Consider the following 25360-nt stretch of genomic DNA (forward strand, 5'->3'; position numbering starts at 1 on the left):
TGTTTCTATCGTACATTTTCCAGACATGATTCATCTTCTCCTATCTACGTACAAACATCATTTATATTTTGCCTACAGCCTACCCGCCGTTCTATATATACTAATCAAGTACCGGTCTTGTGTGACGATCAAAGGAGGAACTCCCTAGGATCTAGTCATAAACCAATGGGTTTATAATACTCTGTCATTACCATCCCTGTGTGTGTTTTCCTGCGTACATCGTGGTATTATAGCAGTTGAAGTGAAGTTCCGATTGTTGCCCTCACCGTTCTTTCACAGCCCTACTGTGGAACTTACATTCTCCACTTTTATTACTAGTAAATATGCTAACTATGCATCCTCTCTCAGACACTATCACTATCATGCTGTCAGCCTTGCACTTCTCTCTCTGTAAGAGTTGGACCAAAGGGTATTTATTGCTGTTTTGCAGCCAAGGCACAGTGTGTGTTGATGATGATGATGAAATTCTAAAGTTGTCTTGTCTATGGAGTCTTGTCCCTGAATCTGCCTAGCGACAGATCGAGCCATTGTGCAGACCATGGAGATAGACCTCTAGTGAGAACATTGTTTTATCGCTACCCTCCTAGAAAAAAGGGTTCCAAAAGGGTTCTTCGGGTGTCCCCATAAGATAACCCTTTTTGGTTCCATGTAGAACTCTCTGTGGAAAGGGTTCTACATAGAACCCAAAATGTTTCTTCCTGGAACCAGAAGGCTTCTACCTGGAACCAAAAAGGGTTCTTCAAAGGGTTCTCCTATGGGGACTGCCGAATAACCCTTTTAGGTTCTAGATAGCACGCAGACTGTACTGTTAGAGCTACTGAAGCGAACAGAGAAGGCGTCTTTGGTGAATGAGCCTATCACTACTGAGTCAGTGAGGTCGTAGCAGTGATTTAGCTAGGGAGAGTCCATTAACAGTAGAGGTCGACCGATTAATCGGAATGGCCGATTAATTAGGGCCGATTTTCAAGTTTTCATAACAATCGGAAATAGTTATTTTTGGACGCCGATTTGGCCGTTTATTTTTTATTTAAATTTTTTTACACCTTTATTTAACTTCTATGGGCTAGGTGGGACACAGCCAGTGAAATATCAGGGTGGCAAATTCAAAAACAACAAAATGTCATAATTCAACTTTCTCAAACATACAACTATTTTACACCATTTTAAAGATACACTTCTCCTTGATGTAACCACATTGTCCGATTTCAAAAAGGCTATACAGCGAAAGCAAAACATTAGATTATGTTAGGAGAGTACATAGACAAAAATAATCATACAGCCATTTTCCAAGCAAGGACATGTGTCAATAAAACCCAAAACACAGCTAAATGAAGCACTAACCTTTGACGATCTTCATCAGATGACACTCCTAGGACATTATGTTACACAATACATGTATGTTTTGTTCGATAAAGTTCATATTTATATCCAAAAACAGCATTTTACATTGGCGCGTGATGTTCAGAAAATGTATTCCCACCAAAACGTCCGGTGAATGTGCACATCAATTTACAAAAATACTCATCATAAACGTTGACAAAATATATAACAATTATTTAAAGAATTATAGATGGACTACTCCTGGATGCAACCGCTGTGTCAGATTTTAAAATAGCTTTACGGAGAAAGCACATTTTTCAATATTCTGAGTACATAGCTCAGCCATCATGGCAAGCTATTCAGACACCCGCCAAGTTCGGGGCAACCTAAACTCAGAATTAGTATTAGAAATATTCTCTTACCTTTGCTGATCTTTGTCAGAATGCACTCCCAGGACTGCTACTTCCACAAGAAATGTTGTTTTTGTTCGAAATAATCCATATTTATGTTAAAAATACCTCCATTTTGTTAGTGCGTACAGATCACTTATCCAAAGGCATAACGCGTGAGCGCGGAACCAGAGACGAAAAGTCAAAATGTTCCATTACCGTACTTAGAAGTATGTCAAACGCTGTTTAAAATCAATCTTTATGGTATTTTTAACGTAAAATTGCGATAATATTCCAACCGGACAATAGCACATTCATTTAAGAAGAAAAAGAAGGAACGGCGCGCTCGCGTGACTACGCATATCCAATCCCTTTGTTGCCAGGCAGACCATTCAGTAACTGGAAAATGCTCAAACCACTTTCTGAAGGCTGTTGACAGCCAATGGAAGCCTTAGGAAGTGCAACGTCCCCCACAGACACTGTAGTTTCGAGAGAGAATCAAAAGAAGAACTTCAATTCTCAGACTTTCCACTTCCTGCTTGGATGTTTCTCAGGTTTTTGCCTGCCATATGAGTTCTGTTATACTCACAGACACCATTCAAACAGTTTAAGAAACTTCGGAGTGTTTTCTATCCAAATCTACTAATAATATGCATATTCTAGTTTCTGGGCCAGAGTAGTAACCCGTTTAAATTGGGTACGTTTTTCATCCGGCCGTGAAAATACTGCCCCCTAGCCCAGACAGGTTAATTTCTCATTGAATCATATATAATCGTATTTCTGTGTGTTATTATGTTATAGAGCAGTCTGACTGAGTGATGGTAGGCACCAGCAGGCTCATAAGCATTCATTCAAACAGCACTTTCGTGTGTTTGCCAGCAGCTCTTCGCAATGCTTCAAGCATTGTGCTGTTTATGACTTCAAGCCTATCAACTCCCGAGATTAGGCTGGTGTAACCGATGTGAAATGGCTAGCTAGTTAGCGGGGTGCGCGCTAGTAGTTTTTCAAACGTCACTCGCTCTGAGACTTGGAGTAGTTGTTCCCCTTGCTCTGCATGGGTAACGCTGCTTCGAGGGTGGCTGTTGTCGATGTGTTCCTGGTTCGAGCCCAGGTAGGAGCGAGGAGAGGGACGGAAGCTATACTGTTACACTGGCAATACTAAAGTGCCTATAAAAACATCCAATAGTCAAAAGGTATATGAAATACAATTTCTATAGAGAGAAATAGTCCTATAATTCCTATAATAACTACAACCTAAAACTTGTTACCTGGGAATATTGAAGACTCATGTTAAAAGGAACCACCAGCTTTCATATGTTCTCATATTCTGAGCAAGGAACTTAACCCCTGTGCGGCCTCCGTCCTGTATGCGGAGATTTATAGATGAGATTCATAGATGAATATCTCTTCACCTGTAATGCCAGATTTAAAAATAACTTTACTGGGTATCACACTTTGCGATAAAAGGGGATGCGATACTCAGAACAATAGGCTAGCAATACTGGTCAGCGCCATCTTGGAACAATCGCATATCAAATCTAGTCTTGTATACTATTGTCAATAATCCCTTACCTTTGATTATCTTCATCCTTAGGCACTTCCAGGAATCCCAGGTCCACAACAAATGTATTTTCGTTCGAAAAAGTTAATCCTTTATGTTCCATTAGCTTGTTGTTGTTAGCGCGTTCTGAAGGCTGCACCAAAAGTTCCGACGTGCGCGGGGCTACTCTTTCAACAAAATGCATTTTTTTCTTATTTAGGTTCGTTCAAACATGTCAAACGTTGTATAACATAAATCTTTAGGGCCTTTTTCAACTAGAGCTCCAATAAGATTCGAGGGGGACGATTGCATTGTGTTTCAAAACGTTTCGAAAGGGGAGGGTAGCTAGGGGCGCCGGCGTCATAATGGTGATGGCCCTCTCCGTGTGACCACGTTCCACAGCGTGTCATTGTGTCAGTTTTCACAGTAGGAGACTCAAATCACTTTGTAAAGACTGGGGACATCTAGTGGAAGCAATAGGAAGTGCTCAATGAACCATAGCTCACGGTGTGATTAATAGGCAACGTGATGAAGTTGAGTCCGCAATTCAGAATTCCACTTCCTGTTTCGATCTGTCTCGGGGTTTTGACTGCCATATTATACTCACAGACACCATTCAAACAGTTTTAGAAACATTAGGGTGTTTTCTATCCACAAGTATTAATTATATGCATATCCTAGCTTCTGAGTTTGAGTAGTAGGCCGTTTAAAATGGGCACACATTTTTTTCATTATATTAAGTTAAAACTTCATTATATTAAGTTAAAATAAGTGTTCATTCAGTATTGTTGTAATTGTCATTATTACAAATAAACGGGGGGGGGGGGGGGGGGGGGGGCGGGAAATCGGCCGATTAATCGGTATCGGCGTTGAAAAACCATAATCGGTCAATCTCTAATTAACAGCTCTGCTAGTTCAGCTCACCCTGCCTAGGCACCTGGATGACAGGAAGTCCCAGGTCTAAGATTCATAAATCTGAAGCCACCGGCCGCTCACAGGAGAACATCTGTATGCCCAAAACCAACACGTCTGCCACCCGCCAGGCATGCCGCTGTGTTTGTTCTGTCCATATTTAGAACGAATGAGAGCTACAGGAGAGGCCAGGGAGCAGAGATAGGCCTGAATGGACAGATTGTACCTCTTATGTGTCTGAATAGTAACAATACTTTATAGATATGTTTTGTGTAGTATATTAACATGTGGACATATTCATGACCCGTTATGTCTAGGAGTGTTCAGTGGAAACGCTACGACTGGTTTAAACTGATTTGAGTGTAGTGGAGTGAAATCAGAGGCAGCAGGATCACCCTGACATGCAGGTTTGGTTATCCCACCCCAGGTTACTGAAACCTCCGCTGTGGTGTCATGCAAATATTGTCTCTCTGAGAAAGTTGATTGCCAGAGGACATACAGTGCAGTACATCAATCAGCTCAGAGATGTATTAGGAGGGGGTAGGTGGACGGTACGGTTGGCAGTCTTACTTTAATAGAGCCCTCTTTCTCTCTCTCTCAGTACTGTATATGGAGGTTGGACATGCCTATGAAGGACAGGGCGCACACTCACGCACGAACGCACACACTCACTCACGCACGCACACACGCACACACTGCTATTCAAACAGAGCGGGCTCTCTCATACTGTGTGTGTGTACAGAGTGATGCCTGTTCTCCACTGGGGCAGGGCAGCCTGATCCTGTGTGGCCCGTCATAACAGACCGACACCCCCCCCCTCCCCCCACCTCTCTTTCTCGCTCTCTCTCTCTCTCTCTCTCTCTCTCTCTCTCTCTCTCCCTCTCCGCCAGGCTGAAAGGGCCGTCTGTGTGATGTCTGCTGGGAGGGAGGGTCACAGTCTGGGACGGACACACATGGCACACATGTGAATGCAAGCACACACATACACACTAACATACAAAGCCACATTCACTCACTGCCCTAACCCTATTCTATTCAATATCAACTCCTTCATTTCAGGAGAGGATCATTTCCGTGGGAGAGGACGTGCACTGATTTGGTGATGTGTGTGTGTGTGTGTGTATTTGTGTGTGTGAAACATTCATATGTAAGGGAGTGTGTTAAGTACCGTGTCCTTTGCATATATTAGACAGCCTGTCAATCAGATTAGTCTGTGATGATGATGTGCTTTGAAGTGTGCGGTATATTTTTGTCCCAGTTCCAGCCCTACCCCTGTGCATGCGTTTATATGTAGGTGTGTTTTTGTCATTCCACAGCTCTTTCTTCTCTCCCACTGCATGTCACTGTCAGTCATTACTGTCGGTCATTCTTCCCAGGCATGTAGGTACTTTGATCATCAGGAACAAATCCTATTTCTCTCCAGCAGATATTTAGATACAGTATCATTCAAACATGTTGCTATTCTGTTTTATACAACAGGTGGTTCTAATCCTGAATGCTGATTGGTTAAAACGGCATTCCAGCCGGTGTCTATTCCACAAGTTACCACCAGATAAATATATGACGTTAAAATGCCTATTTACTCTGTTCCATCTGACTGCGCAATCCACTGTCTCATCAGCCCAGCCAGGCAATTTATAAACCTGATCTCCACTATAAAAAGCATCTAGACATTATCTCACATTTCTTTTAGACTAACATTTAGTTTCCAACAGCAGAGATTTGCATAAACCTTTGCTGTCTGTCTCTCTGACATTTTCAACATTGTTTCAATATTCAAATTCGATTTCCAGATGTCCCATCGTAATGAACGTGTCGGGATGAGACAGACAGGAAGGCAACTTTTCTCAGCCAGTCGAAATCATGAATCAGCATCATTTTTAGAGATATACAGTACCAGTCAAAAGATTGGACACACCTACTCATTCCAGGATTTTCTTTATTTTTACTATTTTCTACATTGTAGAATAATAGTGAAGACATCAAAACCATGAAATAACACATATGGAATCATTTAGTAACCAAAAAAGTGTTTAACAAATCTAAATATATTTGAGATGTTTCAAAGTAGCCACCCTTTGCCTTGTTGACAGCTTTGCACAGTCTTGGCATTCTCTCAACCAGCTTCACCTGGAATGCTTTTCTAACAGTGTTGTAGGAGTTCCCACATAACGCTGAGCACTTGTTAGCTGCTTTTCCTTCACTCTGCGGTGCAACTCATCCCAAACCATCTCAATTGGGTTAAGGTCGGGTGATTGTGGAGGCCAGGTCATCTGATGCAGCACTCCATCACTCTCCTTCTTTGTCAAATAGCCCTTACACAGCCTGGAGGTCTTATGGGTCATTGTCCTGTTGAAAAACAAATGATTGTCCCATTAAGCGCAAACCAGTAGCCATGCTGTTTAAGTGTGCCTTGAATTCTAAATAAATCACAGACAGTGTCACCAGCAAAGCACCATCACACCTCCTCCTCCATGCTTCATGGTGTGAACCACACATGCGGAGATCATCTGTACACCTACTCTGCGTCTCACAAAGAAACGGCGCTTGGAACCAAAAATCTCAAATTTGGACTCATCTGGACAGATTTCCACCGGTCTAATGTCCATTGATTTTAAACAGCGGTTGACATGCTTCGAAGTACGGTAATGGAATATTTAGATTTTTTTTGTCACGAAATGCGCCGTGCTCGTAACCCTTATTTACCCTTTCGGATAGTGTCTTAAACGCACAAAACAAAACGCCGCTATTTGGATATAACAATGGATTTTTTGGGACCAAACCAACATTTGTTATTGAAGTAGAAGTCCTGGGAGTGCATTCTGACGAAGACAGCAAAGGTAATAACATTTTTCTTATAGTAAATCTGACTTTGGTGAATGCTAAACTTGCTGGGTGTCTAAATAGCTAGCCCTGTGATGCCGGGCTATCTACTTAGAATATTGCAAAATGTGCTTTCACCGAAAAGCTATTTTAAAATCGGACATATCGAGTGCATAGAGGAGTTCTGTATCTATAATTCTTAAAGTAATTGTTATGTTTTTTGTGAACGTTTATCGTGAGTAATTTAGTAAATTCACCGGAAGTCTTCGGTGGGAATGCTAATCACATGCTAGTCACCTGCTAATGTAAAAAGCTGTTTTTTGATATAAATATGAACTTGATTGAACAGACATGCATGTATTGTATAAAATAATGTCCTAAGATTGTCATCTGATGAAGATCATCAAAGGTTAGTGCTGCATTTAGCTGTGGTTTGGGTTTATGTGACATTATATGCTAGCTTGAAAAATGGGTGTCTGATTATTTCTGGCTGGGTACTCTGCTGACATAATCTAATGTTTTGCTTTCGTTGTAAAGCCTTTTTGAAATCGGACAGTGTGGTTAGATTAACGAGAGTCTTGTCTTTAAAATGCTGTAAAATAGTCATATGTTTGAGAAATTGAAGTAATAGCATTTCTAAGGTATTTGAATAACGCGCCACGGGATTCAACTGGCTGTTGAGTAGGTAGCGTCCCACCTAGCCCAGAGAGGTTAACTGACTTGGCTAGTTAAATAAAGGTTCAATTAGAGGTTAAGAAGGAAATAAATTCCACAAATTAATTTTTAACAAGGCACACCTGTTCATTGAAATGCATTCCAGGTGACGACCTCATGAAGCTGGTTGAGAGAATGCCAATAGTGTGCAAAGCTATCATCAAGGCGAAGAGTGGCTACTTTGAAGAATCTCAAATATAAAATATATTTTAATTTGTTAAAGACTTTTTTTGTTACTACATGATTCCATATGTGTTATTTCATATTTGTGATGTCTTCACTATTATTCTACAATGTAGAAAATAGTAAAAAGTAAAGAAAAACCCTGGAATGAGTAGGTTTGTCCAAACATTTGATTGGTACTGTATATACAAAGAACTATCAATAGAAAACAGGTAAAACGAAATGAAGTGCAGCTAGTTTGCAGTCTTTCCAGTTTCAGTTTGATGTGATTGTGTTAGCTGTGTTGTAGGTTACCTTGTCTGAACAAGTGTCCTGACGAGAGCACTTTTTCTATGCCAGGCGAAATCGTGCCTCAATGTTATGGATGTATCCAAATAAATGTCACTAGAAAAACAGCTTAAACAAATGCAGCTACTGTTGTTATTCTGTCTGCACTGTTTGACGTGACTGTAAGTTAGCCGTAGTTGACTAGCTAGCAAGCAAGCAAGTGATAAGAACATTGCCAGCCAGTATGGCAATGGAACATTTAGAACGAAAGACTGGGTCTCGTCCATAGATACAGAACAAAAAGACTGAACGACTGGGTCTCGTCCATAGATACAGAACAAAAAGACTGAACGACTGGGTCGCATCCATAGATACAGAACAAAAAGATTGAACGACTGGGTCGCATCCATAGATACTGAACAAAAGACTGAACGACTGGGTCGCATCCATAGATACAGAACAAAAAGACTGAACGACTGGGTCGCATCCATAGATACAGAACAAAAAGACTGAACGACTGGGTCGCATCCATAGATACAGAACAAAAAGATTGAACGACTGGGTCGCATCCATAGATACTGAACAAAAGACTGAACGACTGGGTCGCATCCATAGATACAGAACAAAAAGACTGAACGACTGGGTCGCGTCCATAGATACAGAACAAAAAGACTGAACGACTGGGTCTCGTCCATAGATACAGAACAAAAAGACTGAACGACTGGGTCTCATCCATAGATACAGAACAAAAAGACTGAACGACTCGGTCTCATCCATAGATACAGAACAAAAAGACTGAACGACTGGGTCTCATCCATAGATACAGAACAAAAAGACTGAACGACTGGGTCGCATCCATAGATACAGAACAAAAAGACTGAACGACTGGGTCGCATCCATAGATACAGAACAAAAAGACTGAACGACTGGGTCGCATCCATAGATACAGAACAAAAAGACTGAACGACTGGGTCGCATCCATAGATACAGAACAAAAAGACTGAACGACTGGGTCTCATCCATAGATACAGAACAAAAAGACTGAACGACTGGGTCTCATCCATAGATACAGAACAGAAAGACTGAATGACTGGGTCTCATCCATAGATACAGAACAAAAAGACTGAACGACTGGGTCGCATCCATAGATACAGAACAAAAAGACTGAACGACTGGGTCGCGTCCATAGATACAGAACAAAAAGACTGAACGACTGAGTCGTGTCTCTGGTAACCGAACCGATAGAACGAACGACCAGCCGGCTTGGGTAGCAACCTTAGATTTGTGTCGGGACTATATCTTGTGGAAGGATGAAAAAGTATGAATAAATTCATCAAAATAACCTTTATAATTGAAATATGTAAATCATTATTTGAATATGTTGGTAACCCGTTGTATAAAAGTGATAAAGCCCTCGAAGCCGGTGTTTGGAGGATATATTGACACGGTTCGACTTCGTCTCGGGCCTAACAACACCCGTGCCAATATGTCCTCCAAACACTGGCTTCTCAAGGGTGAGGTGCTGTACTGGATATTCTGGTTCTTTAGACAAAAGGAAATATTTGCAATACTCAAACAATAACAATAAGATATTGGAAAGATAAACTCTGAAAAATGAGGGGTCTTCTACTTCCTGGCTATTGTGTTGTGTTGCATGCCTCTTCCACATATTTCATAAATCCTTATTGAAGTGAAACCATCCTTGATACTGGAAGGTACCTGTACCATACTCAACTTCCTGTCACGTAACCATGGCAATGGCTGCTCTTTAACCATGTATGCTTTGGAAATGGCACCCTTTTCCTTTTCTAGTGCACTACTTTTGACCAGAGCGTCTCCAACCCCTCCACTGTGAAGTCTTCCTCCGCACTCCATTTAGCTTTTCTTCTGTTCTGAAGCCGGACATTCATAGTTACTGTAGGGTTGTAATTAGTGTGTGTGAGAGGGGTCATTACTCCTAACCCGCAGCAGCTAGCTTCCACGCTCTACAGCACAGCTACATTTACACTCACCCTTTCTTGCCCTCGCTTGAGGCCCTGGTTAGCTGTTAACTGGTACTGTGTGTGTGTGTGTGTGTGTGTGTGTGTGTGTGTGTGTGTGTGTGTACCGGTTGTTGGCTATGCTTCTCTTTAGAGTAGGGCATGGTGTCCCAGCCCTAAAAGGGGAGAGGAGCCAAATCCTACAGTAGCCTAGTAAGGATGTAGTTTGGCCTAGTAATCAGAGTTCTACAACATGATCCAGTTACTCTCTGTACTCATATTTCCCCGCTCTCTGTGTCGTCTTACTGACGAAGCTGTTTAGGATAGAAGCAGACATTTTGTCAGGGCTTTAGTAGTTTGTGTTTTAATAGTCTTTTTTTTCTCACCTAGAACCCATTTCCTGGGCTGTTCACAAGTTTTAACTCCATATCCTCCGTCCCTTCCATCTCTCTCACCCGCTCCCTTTTTAACCCTATAACTTACTGCTTCCTCTATCCTTTCTCCTTTTCCTCCTCTCTTCCCTCGAGGCAAGGTGGGGGAAGGGACAGTCAAGGTGAACATGCCTGCTCCTGCCCCATAGTCTAAACACGGCTCCTTCACCTCTCTGATGCCTCTCTCTCCCTGCATTTTTACATTGACATCCTTTTCCTATGTGATGATGTTATCCAGAGGGACATGTAATTGAGTGCTTTCAGAACAACTTAATAAAAGCATGGTTGTTGTTGTTTCCTTCAGCAGGCTTGTAAGCCTTTCACTGGATGCCCTTTATGTTGAAGGGGACTGTGACTCTGAACCAAACCCACTAGACTCACACAGAGAGAACGCTTGATCAACAGTTGAAGGACGTCAGTGGGGCAGAGTGACTGCACGGCCGGTCACTGAGTCAGAACAGGCCTGGAAAAAGTGAAATGTCACTGAAGCGGGGTGTGTGAGTTCTGGACTCAATTAAGCTGCCTTGGTAGGAAACCATGGGAGACAGAGTTTTCCAGAAACTAGTCATCTTCCCTGTAGCTCAGTTGGTAGAGCATGGTGTTTGCAACACCAGGGTTGTGGGTTCGATTCCCACGGGGGGCCAGCACAGAAAAATGCATTCACTACTGTAAGTCGCTCTGGATAAGAGCGTCTGCTAAATGACTAAAATGTAATGTAAATGTAAATCTTCCACCCTCTTGTATTTCTGCCTCTCTCCCTCCCTCCCTCCCTCCTTCCATCCCTCCATCTTTCCATTTCAGATCCTGCTGCTTAGTCTGACTGCCAAGGGTGTGTGTGTGTCTGATAACACTTTGAGTCACTGTCTGAACTCTTACCCCGAGCATGTTCAACTCACGAGCTCAACGGTCAGTCATTAAGATAATCTGAAATTCATCAACAACAAATGACATTTTTACTACTTTCATCCACATTTTTTTTGCTAGTTTTTAGTCTTCTTTTTCAGACCCAACTGCCCTCCCCAACGACATAGGATACACACTTTCCCATAAAGTGAATTGCTTTTCAAAGTAGTCCAATAGGGTGTCACTCACAGAAGGCGGTGAGAGGAGGATGGCTCATAATAATGGCTGGAATGGAGTGAAAAGAAGGGTATCAAACACATGGAAACCACGTGTTTGATGCCATTCCATTAATTCCGTTCCAGCATTTCAATGAAGGTGCCGCCAGCCGCCTGTAGTGTCAATGTACCCTTCAGTAATGTCATTTAGCCATGTCTTTTGTCATGCAGTAGTTTCCCCTTCTCAGTTCACACGGCTGCTTCTAGTGATTATCTTCTGAAGCACAGTGTGTGGAGAGTCAACACATCACACTGGTTTAACATCACACCCACTGGTAGTAGTATCCTGGAATTACAGAAAAAAAACCTCCCCCACTCCTCCACCTAATCCTATCCAATCAGTGGGTCTCATCGGTCATTCTGACGCCTGACCCTTCACCCTGCCCAGAGGGGGATAACTGGGTCACATAGCGGTCGTGTTTGGTTGAAGTGAATGGTCACAACTTTTGAAAATGAAGAATACTGCATGAGATTCAGTGTTCCGTTTAAAAAAATATATATATCCTTTTTCTGTGGAGCATCACCATGGGATTGGATCGTAGCATTGCATTGGTCCAAAGGACAGCAACACAACCCTGGCTTCAGTTGGTCCCTTCAGTCTGAGCCCTGTTTCTGGGCCTCTGTCCTGCCGTCAGGCCGTGATAACCCCCAGACACAGCTGGAGCTCCAGGCCTGCAGAGTGTTCATTCCTGCCGGGATAACACCAATATCAGCCAACTACAACAGTCAGAACAGCCTCAGTCTTTATCATAGTTGTTTTGAGTTGAAGACACTCTGTCCTGCCTCCTATCTGAGCCATCAGTCTTAGGGGTGTGTGGCTATGATGCAATGACTAATGCTACATGACTAGGTTGCACATGGAAGGCATCCAAAGCAAACGCACATGTGCCGTGTGTGTGTGTGTGTGTGTGTCATTATCAGTGAGTCCGTTCACAAGGAAGAGTCCAGGGCAAGGTACAGCCTCATGCGCACACACACAGGCGTGGTTTATATATGTGTGTGTGAGAGTCATTTCTTCCTCTCTCTTTCAGTGCACATCTGGTTTTTCAGGGGAAGATATTGCGTCATCAATTCTGCCTCTTCCCTTCCCCCATGCTTAACCGACTTCCTCTCTTTGCCTAAGCACACTAAACACACACAAACACACACACATTTATGCCATGGGGGGTCAGCAATTACAGAACACCACAGAAATTCTTTCAAACCCTTCTCATCCCTCTCGACTTCAATCAAATCAAATTGTATTTGTCACATACACCGAATACAACAGGTGTAGACCTTACTGTGAAATGCTGACTTACAAGCCCTGAACCAACAGTGTAGTTCAAGAAATAGAGTTCTTAACGCCTCGCCAATATCCAATGGTAGCGCCTGGCGCGAAATACGAAAAACCTTAAAAATGCTATAATTTCAATTTCTCAAACATATGACTATTTTACACCATTTGAAAGATAAGACTCTCCTTTATCTAACCACATTGTCCGATTTCAAAAAGGCTGTACAACGAAAGCAAAACATTAGATTATGTCAGGAGAGTACCCAGCTAGAAATAATCACACACCCATTTTTCAAGCTAGCATATATGTCACAAAAACCAAAACCACAGCTAAATGCAGCACTAACCTTTGATGATCTTCATCAAATGACACTCCTAGGACATTATGTTATACAATACATGCATGTTTTGTTCAATCAAGTTCATATTTATATCAAAACCCAGCTTTTTACATTAGAATGTTTTGTTCAGAACTAGCATACCCACCGAAATCTTCCGGTGAATTTACTAAATTACTCATGATAAACGTTGACAAAAAAACATAACAATTATTTTAAGAATTATAGATACAGAACTCCTTTATGCAATCGCGGTGTCCGATTTTAAAATAGCTTTTCGGTGAAAGCACATTTTGTAATATTCTGAGTAGATAGCCCGGCCATCACGGCTAGCTATTTTGACACCCACCAAGTTTGGCACTCACCAAACTCACATTTACTATAAGAAAAATTGGATTACCTTTGCTGTTCTTCGTCAGAATGCACTCCCAGGACTTCTACTTCAACAACAAATGTTGTTTTGGTTCGAAATAATCCATAGTTATATCCAAAATAGCTCCGTTTTGTTCGTGCGTTCAAGTCACTATCCGAAGGATGACGCGCAGGCGCGTTTCGTGACAAAAAATGTCAAAATATTCCATTACCGTACTTCGAAGCATGTCAAACGCTGTTTAAAATCAATTTTTATGCGATTTTTCTCGTAAAATAGCGATCATATTCCAACCGGGCGACGACGTATTCGTTCAAAGAGAGAAAGAAAAAAAATGGAGTCGTCTCGTGCACGAGCGCTCCAGTGTCATTGTCCTCCGAAGGACAACTCTCCAAAACCCCTGCTGTTTTTCGCCCAGAGACTGCAGAGCTACCATTCCACGTTCTGGCGCCTTCCTAGAGCCAATGAAAGCGTTAGAAAATGTCACGTTACAGCACAGAGGCTGTATTTTCGATAGAGAGGCTATAGAAGGACAAGAAATGGTCAGACAGGGCACTTCCCGTATAGAATCTTCTCAGATTTTGGCCTGCCATATGAGTTCTGTTATACTCACAGACACCATTCAAACAGTTTTAGAAACTTTAGAGTCTTTTCTATCCAAATCAAACAATTATATGCATATTCTAGTTACTGGGCAGGAGTAGTAACCAGATTAAATCGGGTACGTTTTTTATCCGGCCGTGAAAATACTGCCCCCTATTTACTAAATAAAATAAAAAGTAAAATAACAATAACGAGGCTATATACAGGGAGTACCGGTACTGAGTCAATGTACAGGGTTACAGGTTAGTTGAGGTCATTTGTACATACCAACTCAGCAAAAAAAGAAACATCCCTTTTTCAGGACCCTGTCTTTCAAAGATAATTCATAAAAATCCAAATAACTTCACAGATCTTCATTGTTAAGGGTTTAAACATGCTTGTTCAATGAACCATAAATAATTAATGAACATACACCTGTGGAACGGTCGTTAAGACACTAACAGCTTAGACGGTAGGCAATTATGAAAACTTAGGACACTAAAAAGGCCTTTCTACTGAAAGGGTCCCTGCTCATCTGCGTGAACGTGCCTTAGGCATGCTGCAAGGAGGCATGAGGACTGCAGATGTGGCCAGGGCAATAAATTGCAATGTCCGTACTGTGAGACGCTTAAGACAGCTCTACAGGGAGACAGGACAGACAGCTGATCGTCCTCGCAATGGCAGACCACGTGTAACAACACCTGCACAGGATCGGTACATCCGAAGATCACACCTGCGGGACAGGTACAGGATGGCAACAACAACTGCCTGAGTTACACCAGGAACGCACAATCCCTCCATCAGTGCTCAGACTGTCCGCAAAAGGGTGAGAGAGACTGAGGGCTTGGAGGCCTGTTGTAAGGCAGGTCCCCACCAGACATCACCGGCAACAACATCGCCTATGGGCACAAACCCACCATCGCTGGACCAGACAGTACTGACAAAAAGTGCTCTTCACTGACGAGTCGCGGTTTTGTCTCAGCAGGGGTGATGGTCGGATTCACGTTTATCGTCAACGGAATGAGTGTTACACCGAGGCCTGTACTCGGAGCGGGATCAATTTGGAGGTGGAGGGTCCGTCATGGTCTGCGGCGGTGTGTCACACCATCATCGGACTGAGCTTGTTGTCATTGCAGGCAATCTCAATGCTATGTGTTACAGGGAAGACAGCCTCCTCCCTCATGTGGTACCCTTCCTGCAGGCTCATCCTGACATGACCCTCCAGCATGACAATGCCACCAGCCATACTGCTCGTTCTGTGCGTGATTTCCTGCAAGACAGGAATGTCAGTGTTCTGCCATGGCCAGCGAAGAGCCCGGATCTCAATCCCATTGAGCACGCCTGGGACCTGTTGGATCGGAGGGTGAGGGCTAGGGCCATTCCCCCCAGAAATGTCCGGGAACTTGCAGGTGCCTTGGTGGAAGAGTGGGGTAACATCTCACAGCAAGAACTGGCAAATCTGGTGCAGTCCACGAGGAGGAGATGCACTGCAGTACTTAATGCAGCTGGTGGCCACACCAGATACTGACTGTTACTTTTGATTTTGACACCCCCCTTTGTTCAGGGACACATTATTCAATTTCTGTTAGTCACATGTCTGTGGAACTTGTTCAGTTTATGTCCCAGTTGTTGAATCTTATGTTCATACAAATATTTACACATGTTAGGTTTGCTGAAAATAAATGCAGTTGACAGTGAGAGGACGTTTTTTTTTGTTGCTGAGTTTAGGTAGGGGTAAAGTGACTATGCATAGATAATAAACAGCAGGTAGCAGCAGTGTAATATCAAAGGGGAGGGGGTCAATGTAAATAATCCGGGTGGCCATTTTATTAATTGATCAGCAATCTTATGGCTTTGGGGGTAGAAGAGAGAACAGTCTATGACATGGATGACGAGTCTTGGACAATTTCTTTGGGCCTTCCTCTAACACCGCCTAGTATATAGCTCCTGGATGGCAAGAAGCTTGGTCCCAGTGATGTACTGGGCCGTACGCACTACCCTCTGTAGCGCCTTGCGGTCGGATGCCGAGCAGTTGCCATACCAGGTGGTGATGCAACCGGTCAGGATGCTCTTGATGGTGCAGCTGTAGAACATTTTGAGGATCTGGGGACCCATGTCTCCTGAGGGGGAAAAGGTGTTGTCGTGCCCTCATCACAACTTTCTTGGTGTGTTTGGACCATGATAGTTTGTTGGGGATGTGGACGCCAAGGAACTTGAAACTCTCGACCCGCTGCACTACAGCGCCGTCGATGTTAATAGGGGCCTGTTCGGCCCGCCTTTTCCTTTAGTCCACGATCAGCTCCTTTGTCTTGCTCACATTGAGGGAGAGGTTGTTGTCCTGACACCACACTGCCAGTTCTCTGACTTCCTCCCTATAGGCTGCCTCATCATTGTTGGTGATCACGCCTAACATTGTTTTGTCGTCAGCAAACTTAATGCGGGTGTTGGAGTCGTGCTTGGCCACGCAGTCATGGGAGAACAGGGAGTAGAGGAGGGACTAAGCACACACCCCTGAGGGGCCCCAGTGTTGAGGATCAGCGGGGCAGATGTGTTGTTGCCTACTGTTACCACTTGGAGGCGGCCCGTCAGGAAGCCTAGGATCCAGTTGCAGAGGGAGGTGTTTAGTCCCATGGTCCTTAGCTTAGTGATGAGCTTTGTGGGCACTATGGTGTTGAATGCTGAGCTGTAGTCAAAGAACAGCATTCTCACATAGGGGTTCCTTTTGTCCAGGTGGGAATTGGCAGTGTGGAATGCGATTGAGATTGCGTCATCTGTGGATCTGTTGGGGTGGTATTTGAGTGGGTCTAGGCTTCTTGGATGATGGAGTTGATGTGAGTCATGACCAGCCTTTCAGAGCACTTCATGGCTACCGACGTGAGTGCTACGGGGCGGTAGTCATTTAGGTAGCTTAGCTTCGCTTCCTTGGGCACAGGGACTATGGTGGTCTGCTTGAAACATGTTGGTATTACAGACTCGGTCAGGGAGAGGTTGAAAATGTCAGCGAAGACACTTGCCAGTTGGTCCGCACGTGCTCTGAGTACATGTCCTGGTAATCCGTCTGGCCCCGCGGCCTTGTGAATGTTGACCTATTTAAAGGTCTTGCTCACATCAGCTACGAAGGGCACGATCACACAGCTGGTGCTCTCATGCATGCTTCAGTGTTGCTTGCCTTGAAGCGAGCATAAAAGGCATTTAGCTCATCTGGTAGGCTCGCGTCATTGGACAGCTCGCGGCTGGGTTTCGCTTTTGTAGTCCAGCGTCAGAGCCGGTGTAGTAGGATTCAATCTTAGTCTTGTATTGACGCTTTGCCTGTTTGATGGTTCGTCTGAGGGCATAGCAGGATTTCTTCTAACCGTCCGGATTAGTGTCGTGCTCCTTGAAAGCGGCAGCTCTAGCCTTTAGCTCGGTGCGGATGTTGCCTGTAATCCAACAGTATCCCCGTAGGCCCTACTCTGTCGTGTGTGTGTGTGTGGGTGGGTGTGCAGAAACCATCCGTCTACCTGCTGGAGAAGGAGTCAGAGAGTCAGGTTACAGCCCCTCACCCAAACACCCCTAACAACACCTCATTACCTCACCCATCCCTCACCCCCACTCCAGATCCCCCAACCCAGCTCCCACCGTGCCAGGCCTGAGACAAAGAGGCATTCTCTCCCATCAGGAGCACCAGTAGCACCTCTGAACCAGAGGGAGCCCAACCCAATGACCCACATCCCCCTGCACGACTAGGCCTCACACACCACCACAACCCCGCCGCCCCAGCCCCCTCCTCTATTTTATGTCCCTGAATAGACAAGGTAATGACAGACAGGGAGAAGGCTTGTGGTTCAGTAGGCCTCTACAGAGTCTAACCTCTCCCTAGAGACCTCCAACACCATATAGGACTGCCAGAGATCCATTCCTCTCCTCCCTTCTCCTCCTCTTCTCCCTCCTCCTCTTCTGAAGCTCGTCAACACCCAACCGTTTTCGCACCATAATCACTATCACAGTCATTATCTCACCAAACCATAACTGTCACACAGCACATGATGACAAGGGACAAACGTGATGGATAGGGGTGTGTCTGTCTGTCTGGTCGTCCTGGTAAGGGTCCAGAGTTTCCTGTGTGACAATCGCTGGGGACGGCTGTCCGGTTACTGGGAGACGTGAGCGTCCGTGTAAATTGTTGTCTGTTGGTTAGTGATTCGGTGTGACGTAGCCAGCAGTCCTTTCTCCTCTCTCCTCACCCCCTCTCTCCTCTCCCCTCACCTCTCTTCCAACTTGTCTCCCCCTCTCCCCTTCCCCCTCTCTCTTCTCCCCTACCCAAGCACAGGCCAGATGCAGGGTGAGACACTTTTTAGACACAGTTAACACGAGGCCCATTTTGTGTGTGTGTGTTAATATAAACATAGTGACTAAACACACACCAGCCTGTTCGAGGATTGCAGAGAGGCATGCCTGAAAGGATCTGAATTCCTACTCCTTATATACCCACATAACTCCTTATGGAGAGTTGGAGTCATACAGGAGTATGTGTGTGTATATGAGTTGTTTGTGTACTATTTAAATCATGTGTACAGGACTGAGTATTTCCTATGGTGGTTTAGAGCGTATAGAGCCATATAGGGAAACGACTAGGGTATAACTAGGGTATGTAAACAGGATGTTTAGCGTGTAGAGTGGGTTTGAGGTCACTGACTCTACTGGAGTAGGTCTGCTGGACAGATTAGCATTTGTATTGAGTTCCCTTCCAGCTGGACATGTAGAAAACATTACAAGTGGAAAAAGAGCGGAAAGAACATTTCAATGGCGAGTGGTCAGTTTTGTCTCACTCCCTCAGCCTCTCTGTCTCTGTCTCTCTGTCTCTCTGTCTCTCTGTCTCTGTGTCTCTCTCTCTCTCTCTCTCTCTCTCTCTCTCTCTCTCTCTCTCTCTCTCTCTCTCTCTCTCTCTCTCTCTCTCTCTCTCTCTCTCTCTCTCTCTCTCTCGGCCTGAATCAGACTGTAATTGAACCCACATGCCTGGCTTCCTGCCATCTCTACCCTTCTCTCCTTGCGCTCCCTCTCTCCTTGTGCTCCCTCTTTCTCTCTCCGTCTCCCTCTCCTTCTTACCCCTTTCACATTCTCCAGGGTGTTCATCACTTTTTCCGCCTGCTGTCTTCTCTTTTCCCATTTGTCATTCTACCCTTTTCCTCTGAATGTTGCTCTCTGTTTTCCAACTAGATGATATCCATAAAGTGTTTCCTCTGCCCACTCTCTGAGACGCTACCAGGACACGTTCTCCAGATGCTTCCAATCCCCCGCTGTGGCAGTTTAGAGACAGGCCCTGTCCGGCTAATACTCCTATTGGCTCAGGTCTGTGAGTTCTGCCCGGAGACAGAACTGTAGTCTAGAGCAGGTGAAGGTTATAAGTTATGCATGTGCTTCCAGGGAACTGAATTGTGGGTGGAATCAGGTCAATAAGGTAACTGTTTGGCTGACTCAGTGGTTTTCCAGGATACTGCAATACAACCTGAACGGTTGGCTCCAAATCCTACGGAGTAATGCTTCTTAGCATTACTGTGAAATCCGTAGGCCTATTCGTTTTAATAACGTCCGTACTTTAAATGTCTCTGGTGTTCTTCTTCTTAGTTTTAAACAGGAAGTTAAAGACTGCTGTTTGCTCTCTAAGCAGCCGTGGAAGTTGTTGAGTTTGCCTTTATTTTGTGTGAGTGCAAAAGGCCTTTGTTTCGCGTGGTTGTTGTCTCTGTGGATCTTTTTGTTAATGAGCAACACATTGAAACATCCCTCCCTCCTCCCTTTTCCTCAGCTCTACAGTAACACCGTCCCCTACTGTACAACATCACCCCACTCTCTGACACACACACACACGCACACATTATACACTACCGTTCAAAAGCTTGGGGGTCACTTAGAAATGTCCTTGTTTTTGAAATAAAAGCAATTTTTTTGGTCCAATAAAATAACATCACATTGATCAGAAATACAGTGTAGATATTGTTAATGTTGTAAATGACTATTGTAGCTGGAAACGGCAGATTTTTTATGGAATTTCTACATAGGCGCACAGAGGCACATTATCAGCAACCATCACTTCTGTGCTCCAATGGCACGTTGTGTTAGCTAATCCAAGTTTATAATTTCAAAAGGCTAATTGATCATTAGAAAACCCTTTTGCAATTAGGTTAGCACAGCTGAATATTGTTGTACTGATTAAAGAAGCAATAAAACTGGCCTTCTTTAGACTAGTTGAGTATCTGGAGCATCAGCATTTGTGGGTTCGATTACAGGCTCAAAATGGCCAGAAACAAAGACCTTTCTTTGTTTCTGGCCATTCTGAGCCTGTAATCGAACCCACAAATGCTCCAGATACTCAACTGGTCTAAAGAAAGCCAGTTTTATTGCAAAATGTAGCTATTAGCTACAAACAAAATCTGGCCTAGTCTGACCATATTACTGTTCTAGCTGGCTGACAGGCGTTAGTAGGTAGGTCATGTTAAAGAGAGGTAGAGAAGTACATAACCTGAAAAGAGGTATAGAGGTACATAGTTAAATAGTATACACCCATCTGATAATGACTTTCAAGTGCAGGGTACAATACCGTCACGCACGTTGAACACTCCCTCAGTTTATTGAGGTGACTTCTTTGACCGGAAGGTCTTCATGATGACATGACAGAGGTAGGGAATCTAAAAAAGGGGAGGGGGGGGGGCGGCATAGAGGGGAAGAAACATTGGAGCGCCTGAACAGCTGAGGTTGAGAGGCCTGTCCTAACCTGTCCCAACCTGTCCCAAGCAGTGATGAGAAATTAGAGTTTTTTTGGGGGGGTCACATCAACAAAGGAAGATGGGAAGGAATGTGCATGGAGGAATGTTCTGAGGGTAGGATGGGGGGGATGGAAGGGAGAAGGAGAAGTGGAGAAGGTGGCTGTCGGTCTTGGCCTTTACTCAAAAGTCAAAACGTCTCACCACATTGAGAGATGGGAGGATGAGATATGGCCGCTCTGATTGGTGGGAGCGATATCAGCCTCTATTGTCACAGGAGGAGAGGGGATTTTACAGCTCTATGATTGGCTGTTTGTTGCTGGCCTGGGGGGCTTTTCCTCAAAGGCAAGTGCTGATAGCCATTAAAGAGCTTTATAGGCAGTAATTACAAACTAGCTACAGTTACAGATATATGATATAATAATGACATGGTATATGGTGTAATAACTAGACAGTGTGATGACTAGATGGTATCATGTCTGTGCGCTTAGCCTCAAGTCTGTGTTTCTTATGTGTCTTTTGTCAATCTATCATGAACATCCATATCCCCCCCACCCCTCTCGCCCTTTAACAGCACTTCACAGACCTCCTGGATGACTTCTCCCAGGATGCTTTGCTGGGCCAGCTGCTGAGCGACCCCTTCCTGTCCGGCCGGGAAGGTGAGGCCATGGACGAGGGGGATGATTTTACCCCGTCCTCCCCGCTGCCGCCCCACATCCAGGCTGAGCACTCCTACTCCCTGTGTGGGGACTCCCGGCCCCAGTCTCCTGTCTCACATCTGCCTGGGGAGCAGGGGAGTGATGCAGGTGAGAGGAGGAGGACAGAGGGAAGACAGAGGGGAGGGTTTTTGGGCCTCAGTGACAGTTGTAGATGACATGCCGTATTGTAATGTGTAGGATATCTGCGGTATCTCTAACAAAAGAGGGTGGAAATACAGAGATATGTGCATTGGTACGTTCAGGGCCACACAAGACACAAACAGTACGCACAGTATCTAAGTGACCATGTTGATGCCGATGTGTCATGTCTCTTTCGCTCTATTAGAATCAGATGGTGAGGATTGGCCCGTGGAGCAGGAGGAACAGATGGAGGTGCTGCTGTGTGACCCTCCAGCCCTGCTGCCCACCCTAACCCTCTCCCTGGCCCCTGAGGGCCACATCACTGAGGCCCCGGCCCCACCAGCCCCCAAGCCCAACCCACAGACGGCCACACAGGGCAAGACCAGCAAGGTAAGAAGACATCTAGAGTCACAGCACATGCAGACAGGCACACACGCACTCACAAATACACACACAAACGCATGCACACGTGTAACGTCTCTCTCTGCTGTCTGATCGTCTAGGCGAAGGAGATTGGTGAGATCCAGATCAAACTGGAGCCTCATGAGGTGGACCAGTTCCTCAACTTGTCTCCTAAAGGTGAGACCTGACACACAGCATATCGTACTGCCACACTACTCATAACCTCTCTGTGTGTAGTCCCCAGACCTGGGTCATCTATACGTGTCAAATACTGTGCTGACTCTTTCCACCCCATTAAATAATATAATCGTATAATATATGCCATTTAGCAGACGCTTTTATCCGAAGCGACTTAGTCATGCGTGCGTACATTTTGAATATAAATCAAGCACACCTTAAGTATTTGACAGTGTGTATGGTATGTCCAAAATATATATATTTTTAAATACAAACGCTCTGACGAAGGTCACATACGTAAGCTTATTAAAGATCAGTGATGCTATCAAGAGCAGTGTGCCGGTTTCTTCTCTTTTTCTAAAATAATACAAACGCAACATGTAAAGTCTTGGTCCCATGTTGCATGAGCTGAAATAAAGGATCCCAGAAATTTCCATATGCACATAAACCTTATTTCTCTCTCTTTTGTGCACTAATTTGTTTACATCCCTGTTAGTGAGCATTTCTCCTTTGCCAAGATAATCCATCCACCTGACAGGTGTGGCATATCAAGAAGCTGATTAAACAGCATGGTCATTACACAGGTGCACCTTGTGCTGTGGACAATAAAAAGCCACTCTAAAATGTGCAGTTTTGTCACACCACAATGCCACAGATGTCTCAAATTTTGAGGGAGCGTGCAATTGGCATACTGACTGCAGGAATTTCCACCAGAGCTGTTGCCAGAGAACTGAATGTTCATTTCTCTATCATAAGCCGCCTCCAACGTTGTTTTAGAGAATTTGGCAGTACGTCCAACCGGCCTCACAACTGCAGACCAATGTGTATGGCGTTGTGTGGTCGAGCGGTTTGCTGATGTCAACGTGGTGAACAGAGTGCCCTAGTGGGGTTTATGGTATGTGCACGCATAAGCTACGGGCAACGAACACATTGCATTTTATCGATGGCAATTTCAATGCACAGAGATACTGTGATGAGATCCTGAGGCCCATTGTCGTACCATTCATCTGCCGCCATCACCTCATGTTTCAGCATGATAATGCACAGCCCCATGTCGCAAGGATCTGTACACAATTCCTGGAAGCTGAAAATGTCCCAGTTCTTCCATGGCCTGCATACTCACCAGACATGTCACCCATTGAGCGTGTTTGCGATGCTCTGGATCGAGGTGTACGACAGCATGTTCCAGTTCCCGCCAATATCCAGCAACTTCGCACCGCCATTGAAGAGGAGAGGGAGAACATTCCACAATCACAGGCCACAACCAACAGCCTGATCAACTCTATGCGAAGGAGACGTGTCGCGCTTCATGAGGCAAATGGTGGTCACACCAGATACTGACTGGTTTTCTGATCCACGCCACTTTTTTTTTTAAGGTGACCAACAGATGCATATCTGTATTCCCAGTCATGTAAAATTCATATGGCCTAAGAAATGTATTTCAATTTGACTAATTTCCTTTTGAATTGTAACTCAGTAAAATCTTTGATTTTGTTGCATGTTGCATTTTTTATATTTTGGTTCAGTATAGTTACTATGCAGGTGGGTCAGTGTTGTGCTGCTCTGATGATCCCCTCTAGCCACTGACGGATGATGTTGACATTAAGTACAATCCAATGTGTAAAGTCTGTAAATGTTAGTGTTGATCGTCTCTAGAGAACGTTTGCAGGAGTGTAACCTGTTTATGTGTGTTTCCCCTCACAAGGTCTGGAGTCTCTGCAGATGCCACCCACCCCTCCCTCCTCCCACAGCAGTGACTCAGAGGGCTGTCAGAGCCCGGTACACGCCAGCACCCCCCAGAGCCCCTCCACCCCCTCCTCTCCCCTCAGCCCTGCGCCCTCCCAGGCCGGCCTCAAGGTGTCTCTGCGCACACCCTCCTCCCTCTCCAACTCCCCTCTTCTCACCGCCCCACACGTAAGTACAACACAGACTGACACCAGGGGTGAACTGAAAAGATACAGGGACCCTGTTGTCATAATATGAATCGTTCCTACCTTTCTTCAGGTAATCACTGATCTGAGAGAGATTGGATAAGTTTATGCGAGGTTGTCACCCTATTGCGTTCACCAATCCGACCTGGTCAGATCAGTGACAACCTCATGAAACGGAAGGAATGAGCGATGGAACTATTCAGAGAACAGATACAGGGACGTCACTGAAATAAGATACAGTTTGTCAGTTTATCTGATGGACTCTGATGACACTTCCTCTCTCCACCCCCATCCCCCCCTTCTCCTCCTCCCCCTGTAGAAGTTGCAGGGCTCTGGCCCTCTCCTGCTGACAGAGGAAGAGAGGAGAACCCTGGTTGCCGAGGGTTACCCTGTTCCCACCAAGCTGCCCCTGTCCAAGGCGGAGGAGAAAGCCCTGAAGAAGATACGCAGGAAGATCAAGAACAAGGTGGGACTTGTGATTACGATTTGTGATTTGAAATGTCAAACAACAGTTCCCTCAAAACTTGAGACATCTGTGGCATTGTGTTTCGTGACAATACTGCACATTTTAGAGTGGCCTTTTATTGCCCCCAGCACAAGGTTCACCTGTGTAATGGCCATGCTGTTTAATCAGCTTCTTGCTATGCCACACCTGTCAGGTGGATGGATTATCTTGGCAAAGGAGAAATGCTCACTCATATATTTAAAACTTTCTATTTCTGCCTGTGCCAGACATGTAATAGCACACTTCGGGGTGATACATTAAAGTGATACTTCCGTGAGCCATAACAGGGGTGTAATTTCGACATCCTTTCTTTCAGATTTCTGCTCAAGAGAGCCGCAGAAAGAAGAAGGAGTACATGGACGCCCTGGAGAAGAAGTGAGTCTTTCATGGTGTTCTCATTCAGCTAGAAGTCAAATGTATTGCTTTGGGAATGCGTTTTTTTCCCTATTTCTTTGGTAATTAATTAGCGTCATTATCAATGCTATAGATAATGACTTTATTATGGCAATGACAATTCATAAAACTCA

General features: G+C 44.6%; 1 protein-coding gene across 2 annotated transcripts in view; it reads left to right on the top strand.

The window, feature by feature from the left end:
• The window catches only part of creb3l2 (cAMP responsive element binding protein 3-like 2), a 32227-nt gene that overhangs the window by 2542 nt on the left and 4325 nt on the right, over nt 1–25360 (top strand). The window contains exons 1-7 of one of the 2 annotated variants that reach the window (XM_029741907.1): nt 11360–11464; nt 21554–21785; nt 22024–22208; nt 22322–22397; nt 24103–24311; nt 24648–24794; nt 25150–25208. In XM_029741907.1, the coding sequence (XP_029597767.1) occupies nt 21647–21785; nt 22024–22208; nt 22322–22397; nt 24103–24311; nt 24648–24794; nt 25150–25208 (815 nt within the window). In that variant the 5' untranslated portion in view covers nt 11360–11464; nt 21554–21646. Of the gene's footprint in view, nt 1–11359; nt 11465–21553; nt 21786–22023; nt 22209–22321; nt 22398–24102; nt 24312–24647; nt 24795–25149; nt 25209–25360 lie in introns of those variants that run through there. The other variant, XM_029741906.1, reaches the window with a different exon arrangement.

Source organism: Salmo trutta, chromosome 40, assembly GCF_901001165.1.
Source record: "Salmo trutta chromosome 40, fSalTru1.1, whole genome shotgun sequence".
Taxonomy (NCBI): Eukaryota; Metazoa; Chordata; class Actinopteri; order Salmoniformes; family Salmonidae; genus Salmo; species Salmo trutta.